We start from the raw sequence: 18,000 nt of genomic DNA, 5'->3' as shown, positions 1-18,000 counted from the left end.
TCAGAGGCTTTTAACGATCAAGAGATGAATTGCTTCTCGTGCTTCCAATCTCAGAAAAGCAAGAGAGAGAATGGGTCGCCGATGTTGTCTGGTAATATGTTCCTCAATTATCGAAAACAAGGTCAAATATTGGTCTTGAAATCTTAAATCAAATGTAATTAAATTCTACGCTTTCTGCTTTTCTTTCACGTATCATGGAAATGATTTATATGTTTATGTATTTTCCAGAAGTACAAGGTATTTATCTCACCCAACAAAATATGTGGAAATTAGATAAACGGATACGTACCAGGGGAGAAGAATACAGATTGATATTGTCCTAACGATAAAGATTAAAGTAATCATAGTTTTAATTTCCTATACATGTTGTTTCTACTGCCTTTATTTTTATTTTTGTTAATCTTGATTTGGTTTTAGGAGGGACTTAAAAATCAGCTTCGTTAGACTAGAACCACCAGGGATATGCACGTAACTACAGGAAAATTCATCCATTTGAATAGCGTAAGAAATGCATATTTAAGAGAGGTAAGAACTATGGAAGATTTTTTAAAAGGGGCCAAAAATAAGTTTTAAACCTAAAACTTGATTTTATTTTATTAATATAGCTATCCATGTTAGTTTGTATGTATTTTAATTAATTTAATGGATTCTAAAATTAATAATTATAAAAAATTTTAATGATTTGAAAGGATTCAAACTTATAATTATTAAAGAGCAAACTCTTTGAACTATAATTTAAATCTTTCTTTTTACGTAAGATGGAGGAGGGGAAATGGAACCCTCATTATTTTTTAACGAATTTCGATACGTTCTTGAATTAATGAGTCATTCTTATGGTTTTAGTTTGGACTGTAATTGCCTCAAATTAATGACTTCCACTTGAAAGAAACTAATACTTGATTAATTTCCAAGGTTAGTTAGCGTGCAGGAATTGATCTTAATTCTCATGTTGTTTGTTGCAGAGATCAAGAAACAGAAACCCGGAGATGGAAACAAGATGGAGGAAGAAAGAGATGTCGAAACAAGAGATATTGAGACCCAATCCTTCACCTTCCGTGAGCTCGCCACTGCAACGAGGAACTTCCGTCAAGAATGCCTGTTGGGTGAAGGTGGATTTGGAAGAGTCTACAGAGGGACGCTGGCATCAACCGGGCAGGTCATTGAGGATTTCAACTTCCGGTGTTTTATATAAACTGCTTAACAAAATCTAGCTTACATTAATTCTCTCTTGTATCTGTTACTGCTACTGTTGCGAACATAGGTGGTGGCTGTGAAGCAACTTGACAGGAATGGACTGCAAAGAAACGAGTTTCTCGGTGAGGTCTTGACGCTCAGTCGTCTACACCACCCAAACCTGGTCAACCTCATCGGATACTGTGCTGATGGAGACCAGAGGCTTTTGGTGCATGAATTAATGTCAGGAGGCTCTCTGGAGGATCATCTCCTTGGTATTCCTCTTTCTTTTTCCCTTGGTCTCCTCTCTGCATTCAAACATAAATATGTGCACGTACATTCCTATAATCTGCAGTCGTTCTCTCACAAACTATCAAGATTCTGAGACGTCGCACGCATGCTGTGTGCACCTCACAAGTTTTCAAAAATCTAATCCCTGTGTTGATCTCGATTCTCCCCATGCTTTATTTTTTAATGAAAAGAAAGAGAAAGTTCATGTTCAGAATTCTTTGTGCACGAGAAAAGGAGTTAATGAGGAAAAAACTCAACGAATTTGCAGATATAGCAGCAGAACGGAAGCCATTGAACTGGTTTGCCAGAATGAAAGTAACTTTTGGTACCGCTAAAGGACTAGAATACCTGCACGAAAAAGCCGATCCCGCTGTTATATTTCGCGATTTAAAGCCCTCCAACATTTTTCTGGATGAAGATTTCACCCCCAAGCTCTCTGATTTCGGGCTCGCCAAGCTTGGGCCTTCCGGGGACAAAATGCATCCGTCATCAAGAGTGATGGGAACTTATGGTTACTGTGCTCCGGAGTATGCTAGAGCAGGTCATCTCACACAAAAATCAGACGTATACGGTTTCGGAGTTATTTTGCTGGAGCTCATTACCGGAAGAAGAGCCGTAGACACTACGAAACCCATCGACGAGCAAAATCTAGTTTCTTGGGTTAGTAATCTAACTTCTTAATCATTCTTCGTCAATGCATTCGATATATTTGCATAAATCAGCTTCAGCACCTTGTAATAATTTACTAATCGTTATATGCTTGTCATCAAGCAGGCACAACCGAAATTCAAGGACCCAAAAAAGTATCCAGATATGGCCGATCCACTTCTTAACAAGCAATTTCCCGAAAAAGACCTGAATCAAGTTGTTGCAATAGCAGCAATGTGTCTGCAAGATGAGTCATCAGCCCGTCCTTTGATGAGCGACGTTGTAACAGCGCTAAGTTTTCTGTCAACAGCTACTGATATGCCTCTATTGATCCCTCCTTCAGAGGAGAAGGATGGTTCAGATGACGATGATAAGGCTAGCGATGGCAGTCAGAGCGAAGAGAGTTCAGATAACAAGGACAGAGCAAAAGAACATGACGGAGATACTTCAGATCACCATGATGATGAAAGTTCAGATGATGAGGATGGGGACAGTGACTGTAGAGATCAACAGGCTGTTACCGGGAGCAGAAACTTCACCACAAGCAGCAGCATGAAATCAATGGATGACGGTGTTTCTTCCGATCGTAAAAACAGCCGGAGAATGGAGGAGCTCACATCGAATGGTAGAGGATCACAATATGGAAGTGTTTCCTCAAACGGCGCTAGCAGCAGGAGCTCGCATTGTAATGCCTCTTTCCACCGCAAGAGCAGCAAAAAATCGAACAATTCTTCGAGCCACAAAAGCACTGTTTCTACCAGCGGCAAAAGCAGAAGCAGCAGCAGCAGCAAGTCACGAGACAGAAACGCTTCTTTAAGCTTCAGCAGCGGCCATGATTTAGAGGATGAAGCTGGATCTGTGAAGTCACAATAGTAGCGGATCACATCAGCAAGGTATCACTTGATGTTCTTATGTACAGAAGGACTCACGGGAAGGAAGTAGACGCCGGCAGCAACGCATCAGGTGAAGGAAGTCCTTGTTCATCGTGAAGATCTCAATCTCGTCGTTTTCCATCATTCTGCACATTAAATTAATTTGGTATTTCATTTCTTAGTTGAGAAAACAACACCCGCAGAAAGGTTCTCTTGTGTATGCTTATTTTTAATGGACGTTTTCAAGTTTATACTTACCAACGGATGATTTCATCAGAATCAAACCCAACTACACCCACAGTACAGTAAAGAAAAATAATAAACCCAAGCGGAACTGGAAAAACTTGGCCTATTTAATATAGAAAAAAAAAAAGTTGGTCTAATTTTTCTCTTATAATGACATGTTAGTGGACAATTAATACTTATTTGGGTTTTTTTTTTTCAAGAAATATTTTTCAGATTTTTTTATTTTTTTTTTGAAAAATATTTTATTGTGTTTTTTTTTTGAAAAATATTTTACAAAAAAAAATTGATCAATATAAAATATTTTATAATTAATCTTCAAACTTAGTTTATTTGCTGGAAAATATTTTCAACTCATGAAATTTTATAAAGTATTTTTATAAATAGTAATTCTTTTATAATATCTTTTAATTATTTCAAACATTATCTTTATTTTGCCACTAAGATTACCTTCACCACCACAACCACCTCAACACCATCTCCTTCATCATCACCATCATGTCACCACCACATCCCCCTCTACCAACACCACGACCACCTCTTTCTTTACCATCATTATCACTACTTTTTTTCCACTACCACCATGACTATGGTCACATCACCACCACCTCCACGTCACCACAAACATTACTATTATCTAACTAGCATGGCCATCTTCTTCATCATCACCATGTAATCAACACCACGACCATCTCATCATCTTTTTCCCCATCACCACCACAAATATCTTCATTATCTCCACCACCTCACAACCACCATTATTGAAAAATGCTTATATATAAAATATTTTACAAATAAAATATTTTTCTTACATGTAAAGTATTTAATGGATGTAAAATATTTTTCATCTATAAAACAAAACAAATAGATACATACATTAAAGGGTACATTTAATTTAGTTAGTGTCTAGTAATAAAAAAAATATGAATATGTATGATTGAATGAAATAAAACAAATACATAAAATAAATCTTTATGTTCTCTAAAACAATAAAATCATGGAAATTTCCTCTTTGTTTCTGTTTTTCTCTATTTCGAAACAAAGCTGTTTAATTGTGCTCTTCAACTCTAAATTTTGGCCAAATTTTAGCCAAATTTCAACATTCAATGCATAACAATGAGAAAAGAAAAGAGTAAAGATTTCACAGAAATTAAGCACTGTCGCCATTTCGTTACTTAACTGAGAGTATGACGTCGTTGACTATTTCAATTCCAGTAAGACTTTATTGGTTCTCCGACGCTTAGCAGATCTTTTTTAATTCATTGTCTGATGAGATTTTGGATTCATTTTTTATATTTTAGCTTAATAATTTTGTTGTTTACAAGGTTTTAGCTCAACCAAAGTCTGAAGCGGCGCCACCACCTGATGGTACCCTAAGATTTTAGTTATCCTCAAGTTAGTTACAAACAGGGCCAAAAAATTCCAACGATATAGAGTTAAAGAGTTGTCTATATATAAACGGTTACATCAAATATAAATTTGAAACGCGAGATGATAAATAATATGGCAACACCAAAAAATCAAAATCTTTTTAGTTTACAACTAGTTTCTTGGCCTCGTTACGGTGTGAATTGGATCCAAGTTTTCTTGAACTTAAAAAAAATTCTAGGATATGTAAATGTTTTTAATATTGTTATTAAATTTGATCAAATGAGTTAATTTTAAAAACTCTCAACTCAACTCCTTGCTTGATCTGAGTTTTAAATTAAATTATATAAGAGTGTTTTAATATAACCTAATCAACTTGACAAGTTCAAAGAAAACTTAGACAATTGTTTTTCAAGTTTGATAATATAGTTTTGAAATTTCAAACATAACTCTGAAATGAAAAAAGAAAAAAAAAAAGGGATAGTGATAAGAACAAGGGAATCAATAATTTTTATTTTTTTTAATTTCAAAGATGAGAAACTAGAATGAGAATTAAAGAAATACACTTTCATTTCTATACAGGTATATTCAATTAATTAAATGTGTAATTAAACTTATAACTAAGTGTTCACTACACCTAATCAAATACAATGGCTTGAGATTCAGAGTTCGAGTTACTAATTTCACTAATAGAATCATTGCATAGAAAATTCTCATTGCAAATGACATGATTTTCCTTGAAATGTAAAGCTCATAGTCGAGGTACATAGCATCATATTCCAGGCATGTCACAAGAAGGCACTTGTCTTCAATAAATGCATACAAATTCTCAAATATTAAAAAAAACATGATGGGTAGCGGATTAATAACAATTTTTTTTAGATATATAAAAAATATTAAGAACTAATATAGAGAATATTTTTTAAGTGCATTGACTTGGGTTTGACATCCTAGATTTTGACCCAACACGCGTCAACAGCTTTTGGAATAAAAAATAAAAAAGATGATATCTTTATGATTCTCTGAATGTCGACAATGTGATTTATGCCTTGTTTGTTTCTAGGAATTATTTTTCTGGAAACCACTTTCCATGTTTGGCAAAGCATAAGGAAAATCAGTCAAAGGAAACTCAATTCCAGTCAACAGAAAAAATTAAAAAAGTTAGAGTAGGATAAGTGTTAATTTCTTTTTTAAAACAGAAACACTAAAACATGAAAAAAAAAAAAAAGGGTAGTGTGCTCATTGAGCTTCACCTCCTCCTCAAAGTTTGAAGGTTTACCTTACAATAAGAGTGATATGGCTTTCTCCTCTAGATCATCAGTTTCTTTCTCTTTGATTTTCAGCTCCTTTTCACCTCTAACTAGTCTGAATTTTCTTCCTTCTTTCTCTCTCAATTTGGTGCACTCTTTCTTTAACTTGTCTTAATCACTTATAAGATTTATTTCAATTCTTTCGGTGTTTTCAGTTTCTCTCCTCTCCCTTTTTTTTTCCAACCCCCTATCCTTAAATAGCAGTTGCTCTTGTATCACCAAAATCCTTCCAACAAATATTGCTAAAACCAAAATGTTTTTTCAAAAAAAAAAGGTTGTTTTGGAAAGATTCCTCACATCCTTTTCATAATCTCCCTAGAAAAAGAAAATCTAGTTCATTTTGTCATCTTGTGGGTTCAATTTGATCAAGAGAAAGTAGCCACGAGGTTAGTCAATCAAGGGAGTTTTTCTTCTTCAATCATGGCTGACTTAGTGTGCTACTTTAACGAGGTTATCGGGAAATTTAAAAGATAATCATACCGTTGGGCTACATGAACCATGTAGAGGGGATGCATATCTATCCTTAAAAACAAACACACTCATTTAAAGGTCCAGAACTCCATATTTATTACTTGAAAGATTGGTCCATTATCAACTTTAATATGTTAATATAGAGTAGCTAACTAGGGACAAGATCTTGCCTGATTCATTCAAAGAAATATGTAATTTTTTATGGGGTTACTCATCCTTATAGAGGGTTTTTGCTCATCCTTATAGAGAAAATGTTTCTCAATCTATTAGTGATGGTTAAAGCCCCTGAGATAGTTAGACATGCCATATTTATTCACTAATGACATCTTGATTAGCATGCTCGATCGGAGAAGATAATAAAACAAGAACAAATATTATATCACTCAATATCTTTATTAAAAATAAGTATTAAAAATAAGTGACTTGTAATTTTTTTAAACCCTAAAAATTATAATTTTTTTAATTGAGATATGAACAACCTCAATATAATCCTTGTTGTTCACGCATCCTTAATTGGAGACAAAAAATAACTAATAAATTAAACTAAGGTTATTCTTCCAAATTAAAATTTGATGTGTTGATCGAGACTCCGTGGAAAAAAAATCAGCTTAGATTTCTCACGGTTTCAAAATCTATGGTAAACGGAATCCTAATAAATGTTAATTGATCCCACTTTTGCAGAGGTAGATATACCTTCCATGCATTACTCGTCTCATTAAAATGGAGGGATCACAACAATATCTATCTCCTTTGGCTTATAAGTTTCTCAAAACTCTATAATTTGTTGCAACGTGGAGTGGCATTATATTTACAATTAGTTAGGAAAGTTTTAATTAGAAATTATTTTCTATAAATAATTTTAGAACTAGTATAAATAGAAGTATATAGTTTATTTTATTAAAAGTTCAAGACTATTATTCAAATTTCAAAAAAAAAAAAATACTAGTTTGCAACCTCAAGGCTTGAGATCTACGTTATTCGCTGTGTCAGCATCATCAGTCTGGCCAATCTCTGCGTGATAACCAGACTCTGATACAGAGGGTGATGATGCAACAGTCTTGCCTTTATTATCTGAAGATGTTGTGGGAGCCAAAAGCATGCTTTCCTCAGTCTCCGGCTTCTGTAGTAGTTGGAGCTGACTTTGCAGGACCTGTTGCAAAATGGCATGAGAAACATGTCAATGAGAAACCAATGTAATTTTGCTTAAAATGTCAAATATTTAAGCTCGAAGACAATCAACTAGAACAAATGCATTGTTAATGTACTAGAAAAAATTATTTGGAACTTCCGTCACCCACATCATAACTACCCATGGCTTCCACTTCTACGTTGGGGGGGTGGGGTACATCAGGGTTTCCTAATAATCTCTCTTGTTAATATAGCGCATATAAGGCAATCAATTCCCATAAACAAAGCTGTATGAAATAGTGTAACTTTCTGTGCCACAGTATTTGAGTAATTAACATTGTTATGCATTGAATAACATTTATCAATTAACCTCGAAAAGATTGCAGAATCAAAATCTTGCCAATATTACTAATAAGATTAACTCCACGTTGAACATTGTATAATAATAATAATAATAATAATAATCTGTTAAGTGCACTCAATGATACCTCAATCTGATGTTGAAGAAAATTTTTCTGAGCTTCCAATTCAGAGTTTGGTGTATTGCACGCTCTCTCTCCCTGATACACACAAGCACCAGGTGCCTGAAAGGGGACAAAGACACAGTGGGGAAGTTGAGGCAAGGTCAAGTTTGAGGGTCCACCTTGGATAGAAAATTGCAGCCGTGGTTGTCCAACGACACCTTGATCTCCACTTGGCTCCATATTGGTGGTTTCAGCCAAAGGCCTCTGAACCTGAGGGACTAAGGCATATCCAGGTGACCTACAAATAAAGAAGGATTAATTCTTTCCAAAATTCAACCAGAACCACTAGTTGGAAACATAGATTGATTAGGAGAGGACATAAATATAGGCTGGGCCTTCATCATGTCTGTAAAGTAAATAGTAGAATTGGGAATGAAGAAAGTAATCAGACAGTCGAAGCAGTCAAACCAGGATTGGTTCATGAACAAAAACTTAATACTCTATTTGGTTTCAACACACAAACGCATTACATGAATATGTTTCTGAGTTGCCAAGTTTAGAGTCCATTTCAAACTGTTTGACATGGATTGCAAACAAGAATACAAGAAGCATGTGTGTGCGACAATAGAGACCCAAAGGCATAGAAACCAAACATAAGATGAGTTAAAGGAATTAAGATCAGACATGGTGCACATGCTGCTTGGTAATATAAAATATTACTACTGCAAAGAAGAGCATACCACATTATAGTGTTTGCTGAAGGATATGTGAATGACTTCTCATATACAGAAGCGGCAGCGGCAGCAGCTTGGAGTCTGACCTGATTCCTGCTCAAACTATCATCAGCCACTCCACCAGCTGAAATCCGAGTTGCAGATGTTGCAGTGCCAGTTTCTGTTCAAAATCACAAAAATTAGCAAATGAAACCCAAAGCATCAAGTCAGCTTCACTGAAAGAATATAAAACCATAAAGGGTAAGTTTCAATGCTTGCTCCAACAAGATAACTGAAAAAATAAGAACACTGAATAACAAGAACAAAATCGGAAAAAATACAACCCATGAGGAAAATTGTGATTCTTTTTATATCCATGTGATACTATTTCCATCCAAGAAAATAACTATACAAAAGCTTAGTTTCCTATTTTGATCACACAGCATGATTACATAGCTTATTAATAATGCTTTTGGATGAAACTGGCTTCAGACCTCATCCAACTAACAGCCAGTAACACAATATGCACAGAAAAAGGGAAATGAGCTAAAATCACTTCATTCATCTGTTCTCCAAAAATAGTTGAAATCCTCAATGATTCAAGTCATATTTCTTCTTTCATTTCAGGTAAATCATGCTTTGCCTGTGTAGAATAAAAGCCCTTTTTCTTGCCACATCCCATGTGGTAAGATTCATTTCAATTTTCTTTCTATGGTTTTTCAATGTACTTTTCATTTGCTCCATTACCTTCTCCGTTAAATTAATGAAGCTGTACATTGAATCCAATAGAAAGTCAGTCATTGAAGGCACAAAGGGGCTTTAAAGCAACAAGGATTGCGAGAGCCCATTTATATCCATAATTGAAGGTTCCACAACTTTTGAATCAGTGGATGTGCTATCTAGACAGGGTTAGGATGGAAATGTGTTCATCCTAAGTAACTGGTCTGTTGGCATTGTCGCACACAAGTGCCTCTTGCAACAGGCATGAGGCACAGCACCAAATCAAATCGCATCACCTTGAGACCTTTGAGGCAGCAAGATGGCGCCTAATAATAACATTGAAGATACCAATATCATTGTTCATGTTTTCATTAAAAAATGGTGAGTATAAGCTAGTATAACTACAAGACAGCCTCTACTTAATGAGTAAGATGAGGATTTAAAATGACTCATTTCCCACATGTTTCTTCAAAATTCATCAAGTTTCTTGTTCAACAACTACAATTTCAAGATTATGACCTAGAGAAAAGAAAGCAATATCATCATCACTGTCTATAATGTACAAACCATATGCACATCGGCATGCATGCATGCATGTACGTGAATATTCCAAAAGTTAACAAATATAACCTATTTGCTGACTTCTACAAAGCTGCCAGATCAGTACATGTAATAACTCTGTCTGCAAACACAATTTGTCATTTATGTGTGTGCATTCAATCCAAAACAGTGCTCAAATAACATGATTTATTATAACAGCTGCTCTGTAAAATAAGCTTCAATAAGAAGAATGATATGTCACCATAATTACCCGGTTGGTGAGTATCTGGTTGTGCTCCATGTTGTCCTCCAGCTGCATTGACACCATTTTCAGGTGGTACAACTAGGGCTCTGCATGTAGGGCAAGTATGTTGTCGCTCCAACCATGAACGCAGACAATGAACATGAAAAAGATGTCCACATAATAACTTCTTGGCTGTGGTCATCTCTTCACGACAAATAATACAGGTTGCATCACTTCTGAAAATTTATGAGGAAAAAAGTTAAGAATGACATACATATTCAATAACATGTCATAAACATAAGTGCTAGAGAAGGTGCAGAACTCACGCATCAATCTCTTCAGCTGTTGCATCTGGAAACCGATCATTCATATTGGAAGTGATCTTCCTATAACGAATGTAATCAGCAACACGAATTTTGAAATTCCTGAGTGTCTCATAAAGCTCCCGTATTAAGTGCAAAGGCACACCATAGTTCCTGCAGAAATAAACTCAGATTTAGTAGAGGAACAAGAAGGTGTTCAGGGAACAAATAGATCAAAAAATATAGGATTGAAGTGCAGTGTATAACATTGAATGTATTAAAACATCTATAAACAAGCAAGAGAAAAGCAATTCTACAGGAACAAAATTGATTGATTCTAAATAAACAAATTGATTGATTGTAACAAATTAATACAGCTTTAACAAAACTCCATATAAGCAAACAATTTCAACAAAAATCCCAACAGTTAAAAATATTTACACATGATTCTTGGCCACCACCCACAGTGCTTTCTACAATACCCACTTTCAACTGTCTTTCAATCTACACATCGAAACAAGTTTTTCTATATAGTACAATTGCAATGTCCTATACCATCAACAAAATTTCTAATGCACTTCAATCCCATAAAGGGCTTCAAGATAAATAGGTTGAAAATCAGTGTAAGGAAGTGACAATAACAAGGTCAACCTGAGGTGTAATCTCGATGTCATTCCAAGAAGAAACACGTGTCCATGGGTGGGCATGCAATGTTATAATGGATCAGGAAAGGGGTGCTGCAGAAATTAAAATCAGACCCAATAGCACAACTGCTATCTTGTTAAACCAGTTCCATGTTTCCCAAATCCTCCCTTTATAACAGTTTTCAAACAAGATCTAGAGGAGAACTTATCTGGCATGCCCTTCTAGAAATATAGAAATGCAACTCCTGCCAATGACGTTCCTTTCTAGGTATTAAAAGGTTGTGTTCCAAAATAATTGTAAATGCAAATAGAAAACGTGCACATATAAATGAATGTGCGTGTATGCGCGCATGTACACACACATGTCAAAAATTGAAAAAATAAACCATTTTGCAAGAGATATTAATGAAAATAACCATTAAAAATCAGATCGATAGTAGGAAAGATCCTATAGTTGGAATACATCCTACCAGTCAAAAACTCCAAGAGCCTGATAATATCTCTACAATGAAAATTAGTGGGAAGATGTTACAATATTTGCCAAGTAAAATTTGTCTATCTACAACTCATCATTGTGGAACCAAGTCAACATCACATAGCATCATTCACAAGTGTTAGATCTATACGTGATCAAATACTCTCATTGCAGAATGTAAATGCATATAACTTTGCATGTATTACATACTCTCAGTGATCCAACAATATCATAGTTGATAAAAACATAATGTCCATGTGGGTGAACAGGGTAAAATACAGAAAAAAAAATCATATATACAAGATGCCAGAATGATAATTAATGTCAAACTTGATTACTTACATGAAAATGACAAGGAAGAAGCACAGATACATAGACAAGTGAAGCAAGTCCCGAACAAATTCCAAATAAAAGGTGTAAATAGGCTTTTTTTCCCATTGTCCTTCCATAAGCATGTCGCTCACATAGAAAACATATTTTACAAATGTTGACACAGTTGTTGTCGCCAGTATCATGTACCTGAGATTCAAAATGGTAGACATTAATGAATGCAAACATGAACACAGGAATTTCAAACTGCAAACAAGTGTGTTCCTAAGTGTAGAATTGAGTAATTTCACAAGCATGGAGAAATCAAAATCGATATTGCTTGGTTTTCTTACAATAACATCCAAGTTTTCTAGAATTGTTTTCAAGAATCCAGGTAACCTGAGAAGGGACATCTAGATGACATCCAAATAAAAGATAATAAACACCAATTAGAACACAGCATTTTTAGCTGCCGCTGATTTTTCCAGGACCACACTTTTGGCAGCATGGGTGCAAATTAAAATCAGATCAAAATTTCTTTCAAGCTGAAAACTCCCATGCAGCTTTGATCAAATCTACAAGCACTTCCCCGGTTAATCCTTGACATGCTAAGAATACAGTCATCTCTAACTATCTGTAGCACAAGTTCCATTTGAGATTAAATCAAAATTCAATTTCAAGCTGAAAACTCATGTTCAGTTTTTTTATCAAATCTAAAGAAACTCAAACCCTAACCCCCCCCCACACACACAAAAAAAAAAAAAAAAAAAGAACGAGGCTATCTTACAGAGCATCATCTATATGACTTCTAAATTAAATTTTTCTTCTCCTTTCACAAAGAAAAGTATGCTAGAAATGAGGAGTTCAAGATTTTTCCAGAACATAAACACAGGCCATCACTAGCTTCAAACAATTTACTCTTTCACCATGTAAACTTCCTTTATTCAATTTTTTGCTGCAAATCAGTCCAAATATGCATGCCCATTAGTAGATCCAAATTCTGCAATAAATATCAGGCTACAAGTCTAGTAGCAAAACTGATGTCAGAATCACAAAAAACACTTAAAATGTTCAGATGACCTGTTGCTAAGTTAAACTAATCAACCATAACTTTCAAAATCAAGTAGGAAGAAAGAAAGAAATGTCACTCAAATTGATAGCTTGCAATCCCATAACTTTCCAGATGGTGTACAAAGAAATAACTAACACTCAAAACTGATAACTTCCCCCATATCCTGAAAACTAGTAAGTCGCAAACAGTCATATTTAACCAAAACTTGAAAATTGAAACCAACCACAACTCCATCATTGTCATGGTTCCAGTTTTAACCAAAACTTGTCCCCCATTGACCAATCTGGAGTTGAAGATACAAAGTTAAAAACAATTAAGCTGCAAGATAACTATTTGTAGCACAGTAATGATCAAATTGCATTGCTATATGACCAAGTTTCTCTATATTTTAAGATTGTATCTCTCAAGCCTCTACTTAACTTCCATGTGTTCTCTAAATACCATTTGAATAATTTGAAAATCAATGAGTATACCATTTGTTCTTATGCTTTGGTTTTGGTTTCTTCTTCTTATTCTATTTTTCCTTGGATCATTAATGCAGCTGACCAGTTAAGGTATGAGATTACAAGCTATTAAGAGCCAGCATAAACAAAAACATAATAAAAGATATAAGGGAAACATCTAGATGGCTCAATAATTCTGGCAGTTGAATGTAAGAACATAATGTAATTGTGATGAAATAGAAGATAAATAAAATGGAAAAGGCATGAGCACATTAACTTACTCGAACGAGAAGAAGAGAGACACTGAAGCCTGCCTTGTTTCAAGCAAATACTTTACAGAACTGTACAAAAACAGGCTGTCTAGGAGAAAAAGGAAACCCAGAAAAGAAACAATCCGAACATGAGATAACCAGTTAACAGATGGTGTTGTCTCAATGTATTCAACCCTCTTTTGAGCCAACCAATGCAGAGACTTGATTAATAACAAGGTGGTGACCATGGCAAGAAAGGTTACGGAGAAGTCCTGCCTAAAAATAGTAATGGCAAAGAGAATTTCCATGAGCTCTCTCCACGACTGCTCATTCAACCTCTCAACTTCAGCTTCACGGAGGGAACCAAGGAATAGCCGCTTAATGAATTGCCATAAAATGCACATAATGACTAAACCCATGTTGAGAAGAAGGACTAAAGTGATCTTAGAGGTGGATAAATAAACCATAGCTGGGTAAAACTGGCCTCTACTGTTGAATGCATGATAAGTTACAGCTAGAGCACCCACCAAACTGAGGCTCGCGTATGTGCGCAGCCGCATCATTTTTTCGTCCCAATCTACATAATCAACACGTAAATTATTGATTAAAACAAACCCTAATTACAATTCCCCACTTAAAAATAATCAACAGAACATAACCAATGAAACCCTAACGAATCTAAAAAGAAAATCGAAATCACTCAGAAACCAACAAACACAACTATTTACCAAAATCAAAATCCGTTACAGATCCTAATTTTGAAAAAATAAAGAAAAAAAATCAGCACTGATTCAACAATCGAAGGATATAGAATCAGAGAATTAAAATTTAAATCATTGCAAGGAAAAAATGAAATCGGTTACCTTTGTAAGAATATAGCTATTCTTGTAACGCTAAAAAAACAAAAAATTAAAAGATTGCTTTCGAACTCTATGCGGTGGTGTTTGTGGCTTTAGATTTTCCAGGAGAAAAAGGAGAACTTGTTCGTTGATCCGTAATGATGATACATATGTCGAGTCACCCTACCCAATTAAGAGAAGCCACGTCTCTTAGGAGCTGGCTTTTCCTCATCCCGTTCGAATTTTGAGTCTTTGACAGGTTTGGGTCCGAATTACAAGTTTCTCAAAAAAAAAAAAAACAATTCTCTCATAGGGACAGGAATGCATATGTGAATTGGGAAATTTTGTTAAATAAAATTCATGATGATTTGATAAGAAAATTTAATAAATAATTTGATATTTGATATAAATTGGTTTATTTAATAGGTTTAAAAAAATAGATAATTATTTTATTTTAAAAAATTAATAATTAACAATAAAATTAAAAAATAATAATAAATAAAAAATAAAAATAAAAAGTCACGTAAACTTTTCAGACCAATAATATATGATATTAAATTAAAAATATTATGTATAAAAAAATAATAAAACTTAATTTCTAATAAATATAACATTTAATGATGCAATTATCACTATTATTATTATAATAATTACTCTTCTCATCATTATTATTATGATTATTAATACTGTCACTATTATTACAGCTACTACTATTACTATTATTATTAATAAATAATATCATAATTATTATTAGTATTATTATTGCGAGCACTATCATTATTATTTTTATTATTGTTATTATCATCGCTATTATTATTACTGTTTATATTATTATTGTTGTTGTTGTTGTTGTTGTTGCTGTTGTTGTTGCTGCTGCTGCTATCACAATCACAATTATTATTATTATTATTATTATCACCGCAATTATTGGTATTATAACCACTACAACTATTATATTATATTAATTATTATTATTTTGAAATAATAAAAATTATAAACTTATTTTGAATGATAAAATCATAAATCAAAAAAAAATTTGACAAAAAAATGAAATAAATAAGAAATCAAAGAAAAAAAGGACTAGACTAAAATAAATATTATTGTTATTATTAAAACCATAAATTTAATTTGAAGAGTAAAATTAAAAACTATAAAAACTTTGATAAAAGAGCCAAAAAAAAATAAAAAATCAAAAGTAAAATGATCGAATTGAAAAAAAATAGTATACACAAATTAGAATTGTAAATAAATAAAACTCAAACGAAAGAGAAAATGATCAAAATCAAAATAAAGAGGATACATTCTAAAACATCAACAAAAAATAAAACAGGTTTAGGAGGACTGAAACTATAAAAGAAAAAAGCAAAATTAAAAATTAAAAAAATAAAGATTGAAATGAAAAACAAAACATATGATAAATTGTAATTGAATGATAAAATTAAAAAAACAAAAAACAAAAAAGGACAATTGTTCACTTTAGCCATCGAAGAGAGAAAAAAAAGAAAAAACAAAAAAAATTAATAATCAGTGGCAATCCAACTATTATTAGCATACACACGCCACACCATATGGACACCATACAAGCATACACTAATAGCTTTTTGATTAAAAAATTAAAAACAAAATGTAAAAAAAAACCAAAACACCCCCCGACCCTCTTAATTACACAACATACATATGTGAAAATACCATCAAAGGCAAAGCTTTTTTTTTTTTTTTTTTGTCTTTTCTAAGGTTAAAACATTATTTTACTATACATAAAAAGTGAAAAAACCTGAAATATCCTTGTGCAGCAGCCCAATTTTTTTTTTTTTTTTTATTTTTATCTTGAGGACAAAGAAGTATTATTGTTTTGAAGATTGTGAAAAGTAAAGAAAGTCCTCGGTTAATACTTCTGAATTTTATTGACTCTAGGTTTAAAAGAATATTTTTACTATTTAAAAAAAATTGAAAATACACATATACCCTCAAAACAATTTCTTAATGATCATTTAACCAGAAAAAAAAAGACCAAAAACCCTTGATCAAAAGCTTAAATTTAATCCGCTCAAAAGTAAAAGGGTAATTTCATTATAGTAATCCACAACAATCTATGTATAAAACTACAATGAAACCCTCATGCGTTTTAGCTTTTGTTAATGTTCTACTTCTATCATAGTTTGCATTTAAATAAAATATGACATTATTACCCTAAAAAAAAAAAAAGAGGAACAAGAATCATAGCATCAAGAACATCAACTGGCAAAAAAAAAATCCACAAATTACATTACAATTATTAAAAAAACAAAAACCAAAACTTATTGCAAAAACGTTTTTTACTCCCTTGGAATGCACTCTATTCTAAAACAATGTTAAATTTCTTTTTAATCTTTTGGGATTTTTTATTTCAATTATCAAACTATTAATTTTTTATTCCTTAAGAATTGTGTTAAATGTAATTTTAAACTCATAATTTATTTTAATTAGTTTTCTATAGAGTTCTTAAAGTGTAAAAAATATTTTAATATTTGATTAATATTTAATTTTATGAAAAAAAATTTAGCTGTGTTAAATAAGAAAAATGAAAATGTTGGGACCTAATTTGATGTAATGGCTTAAATAAATGGTTTTTTTTCTCTTTACCCCATTATTCATAATGCACCTTTTTTCTTTTTATTTTTTTCCTTCAGTTTTTTTCAAAAACAAAATTTAGTTTTTTTTTTTTATCAATTGAACATTTTGCTTTAAAATTTTATTTTATTTATTTTTTGGTCTCTATATTTAAAATATGAGAGAAACTTGCCTAAAATTAACGAATTTGAAAGAAAGTTGACGAATGATTAATTTTTTTACTGCGAAACTAGTTGTTCTTAATGTTAAATGATTTCATTTGAAAAAAGAAAGTTCCATTCAAGTTTTTCCCCCCCTTTATCTCACTAAAAAAAAAAAAAAAGATTGGGCTTGATAAGGAATATTTTTTTACCTGGCTTGACTTTGTATTTTTGGATCAATTTAAAGCATGCTTTAAATTGATAGATTAGTTTTTTGAGTCTATAAGAGTGTTTATAAGTAAAAATATATTGAAAATCTATTGTTTAGACAAAAAAATCATCAATCCTTGATGTTTTACCATCTCTTTGATGGTCATCAGGCTACTCACTTAAACCTAATCACCTAGTTTTTTTTTTTTTCTTTTAATTTAAATTGAAAATCAATAAAATCATTTTCTTATCCTTTATTTTATTTGATCATTTTATTGAAAATGTCTATCATATAATTAAAAGAAAGTTGGCTTCTAAAAAATATTATTAAATCAAAGAAAGTTGATGATTCTAATCATGTGTTTCATTTGTTATCTAAATTGATGTATTTTTATTTAAAACATTATCTTCTTAATAGTTTTTTAAAATAAGTTAAGCAACCTCCTTTTCGATATTTCTATTTTTTTTAAGTCAAGCAAAGTCATGAAATTTCTTAATTGAAATTCATTTTAAAAAATTA

The 18,000-nt window shown here is 32.6% G+C and overlaps 2 protein-coding genes across 2 annotated transcripts; one reads left to right on the top strand and one right to left on the bottom strand.

The window, feature by feature from the left end:
• Positions 1-916: 916 nt before the first annotated feature.
• On the top strand, positions 917-3,275 carry LOC118038721 (probable serine/threonine-protein kinase PBL25). The gene is made up of 4 exons (XM_035045135.2): positions 917-1,156; positions 1,262-1,448; positions 1,733-2,124; positions 2,239-3,275. Exons 1-4 carry the CDS (start codon positions 947-949, stop codon positions 2,983-2,985), a joined length of 1,536 nt encoding a protein of 511 aa, XP_034901026.1. The 5' UTR covers positions 917-946; the 3' UTR covers positions 2,986-3,275.
• A 4,002-nt stretch (positions 3,276-7,277) lies between these two features.
• On the bottom strand, positions 7,278-14,706 carry LOC118038720 (ERAD-associated E3 ubiquitin-protein ligase HRD1B). The gene is made up of 8 exons (XM_035045134.2): positions 14,545-14,706; positions 13,712-14,258; positions 11,949-12,125; positions 10,512-10,661; positions 10,213-10,421; positions 8,709-8,862; positions 7,993-8,266; positions 7,278-7,526 (listed from the first exon to the last, which is right to left on the bottom strand). The coding sequence occupies exons 2-8, from the start codon at positions 14,242-14,244 to the stop codon at positions 7,332-7,334; spliced, it is 1,692 nt and encodes a 563-aa protein (XP_034901025.1). The 5' UTR covers positions 14,245-14,258; positions 14,545-14,706; the 3' UTR covers positions 7,278-7,331.
• Between the last annotated feature and the right edge of the window lie 3,294 nt (positions 14,707-18,000).

This window comes from Populus alba, chromosome 19 (genome assembly GCF_005239225.2).
Source record: "Populus alba chromosome 19, ASM523922v2, whole genome shotgun sequence".
Classification (NCBI taxonomy): Eukaryota; Viridiplantae; Streptophyta; class Magnoliopsida; order Malpighiales; family Salicaceae; genus Populus; species Populus alba.
This window is presented reverse-complemented; position numbering and strand designations above follow the sequence as displayed.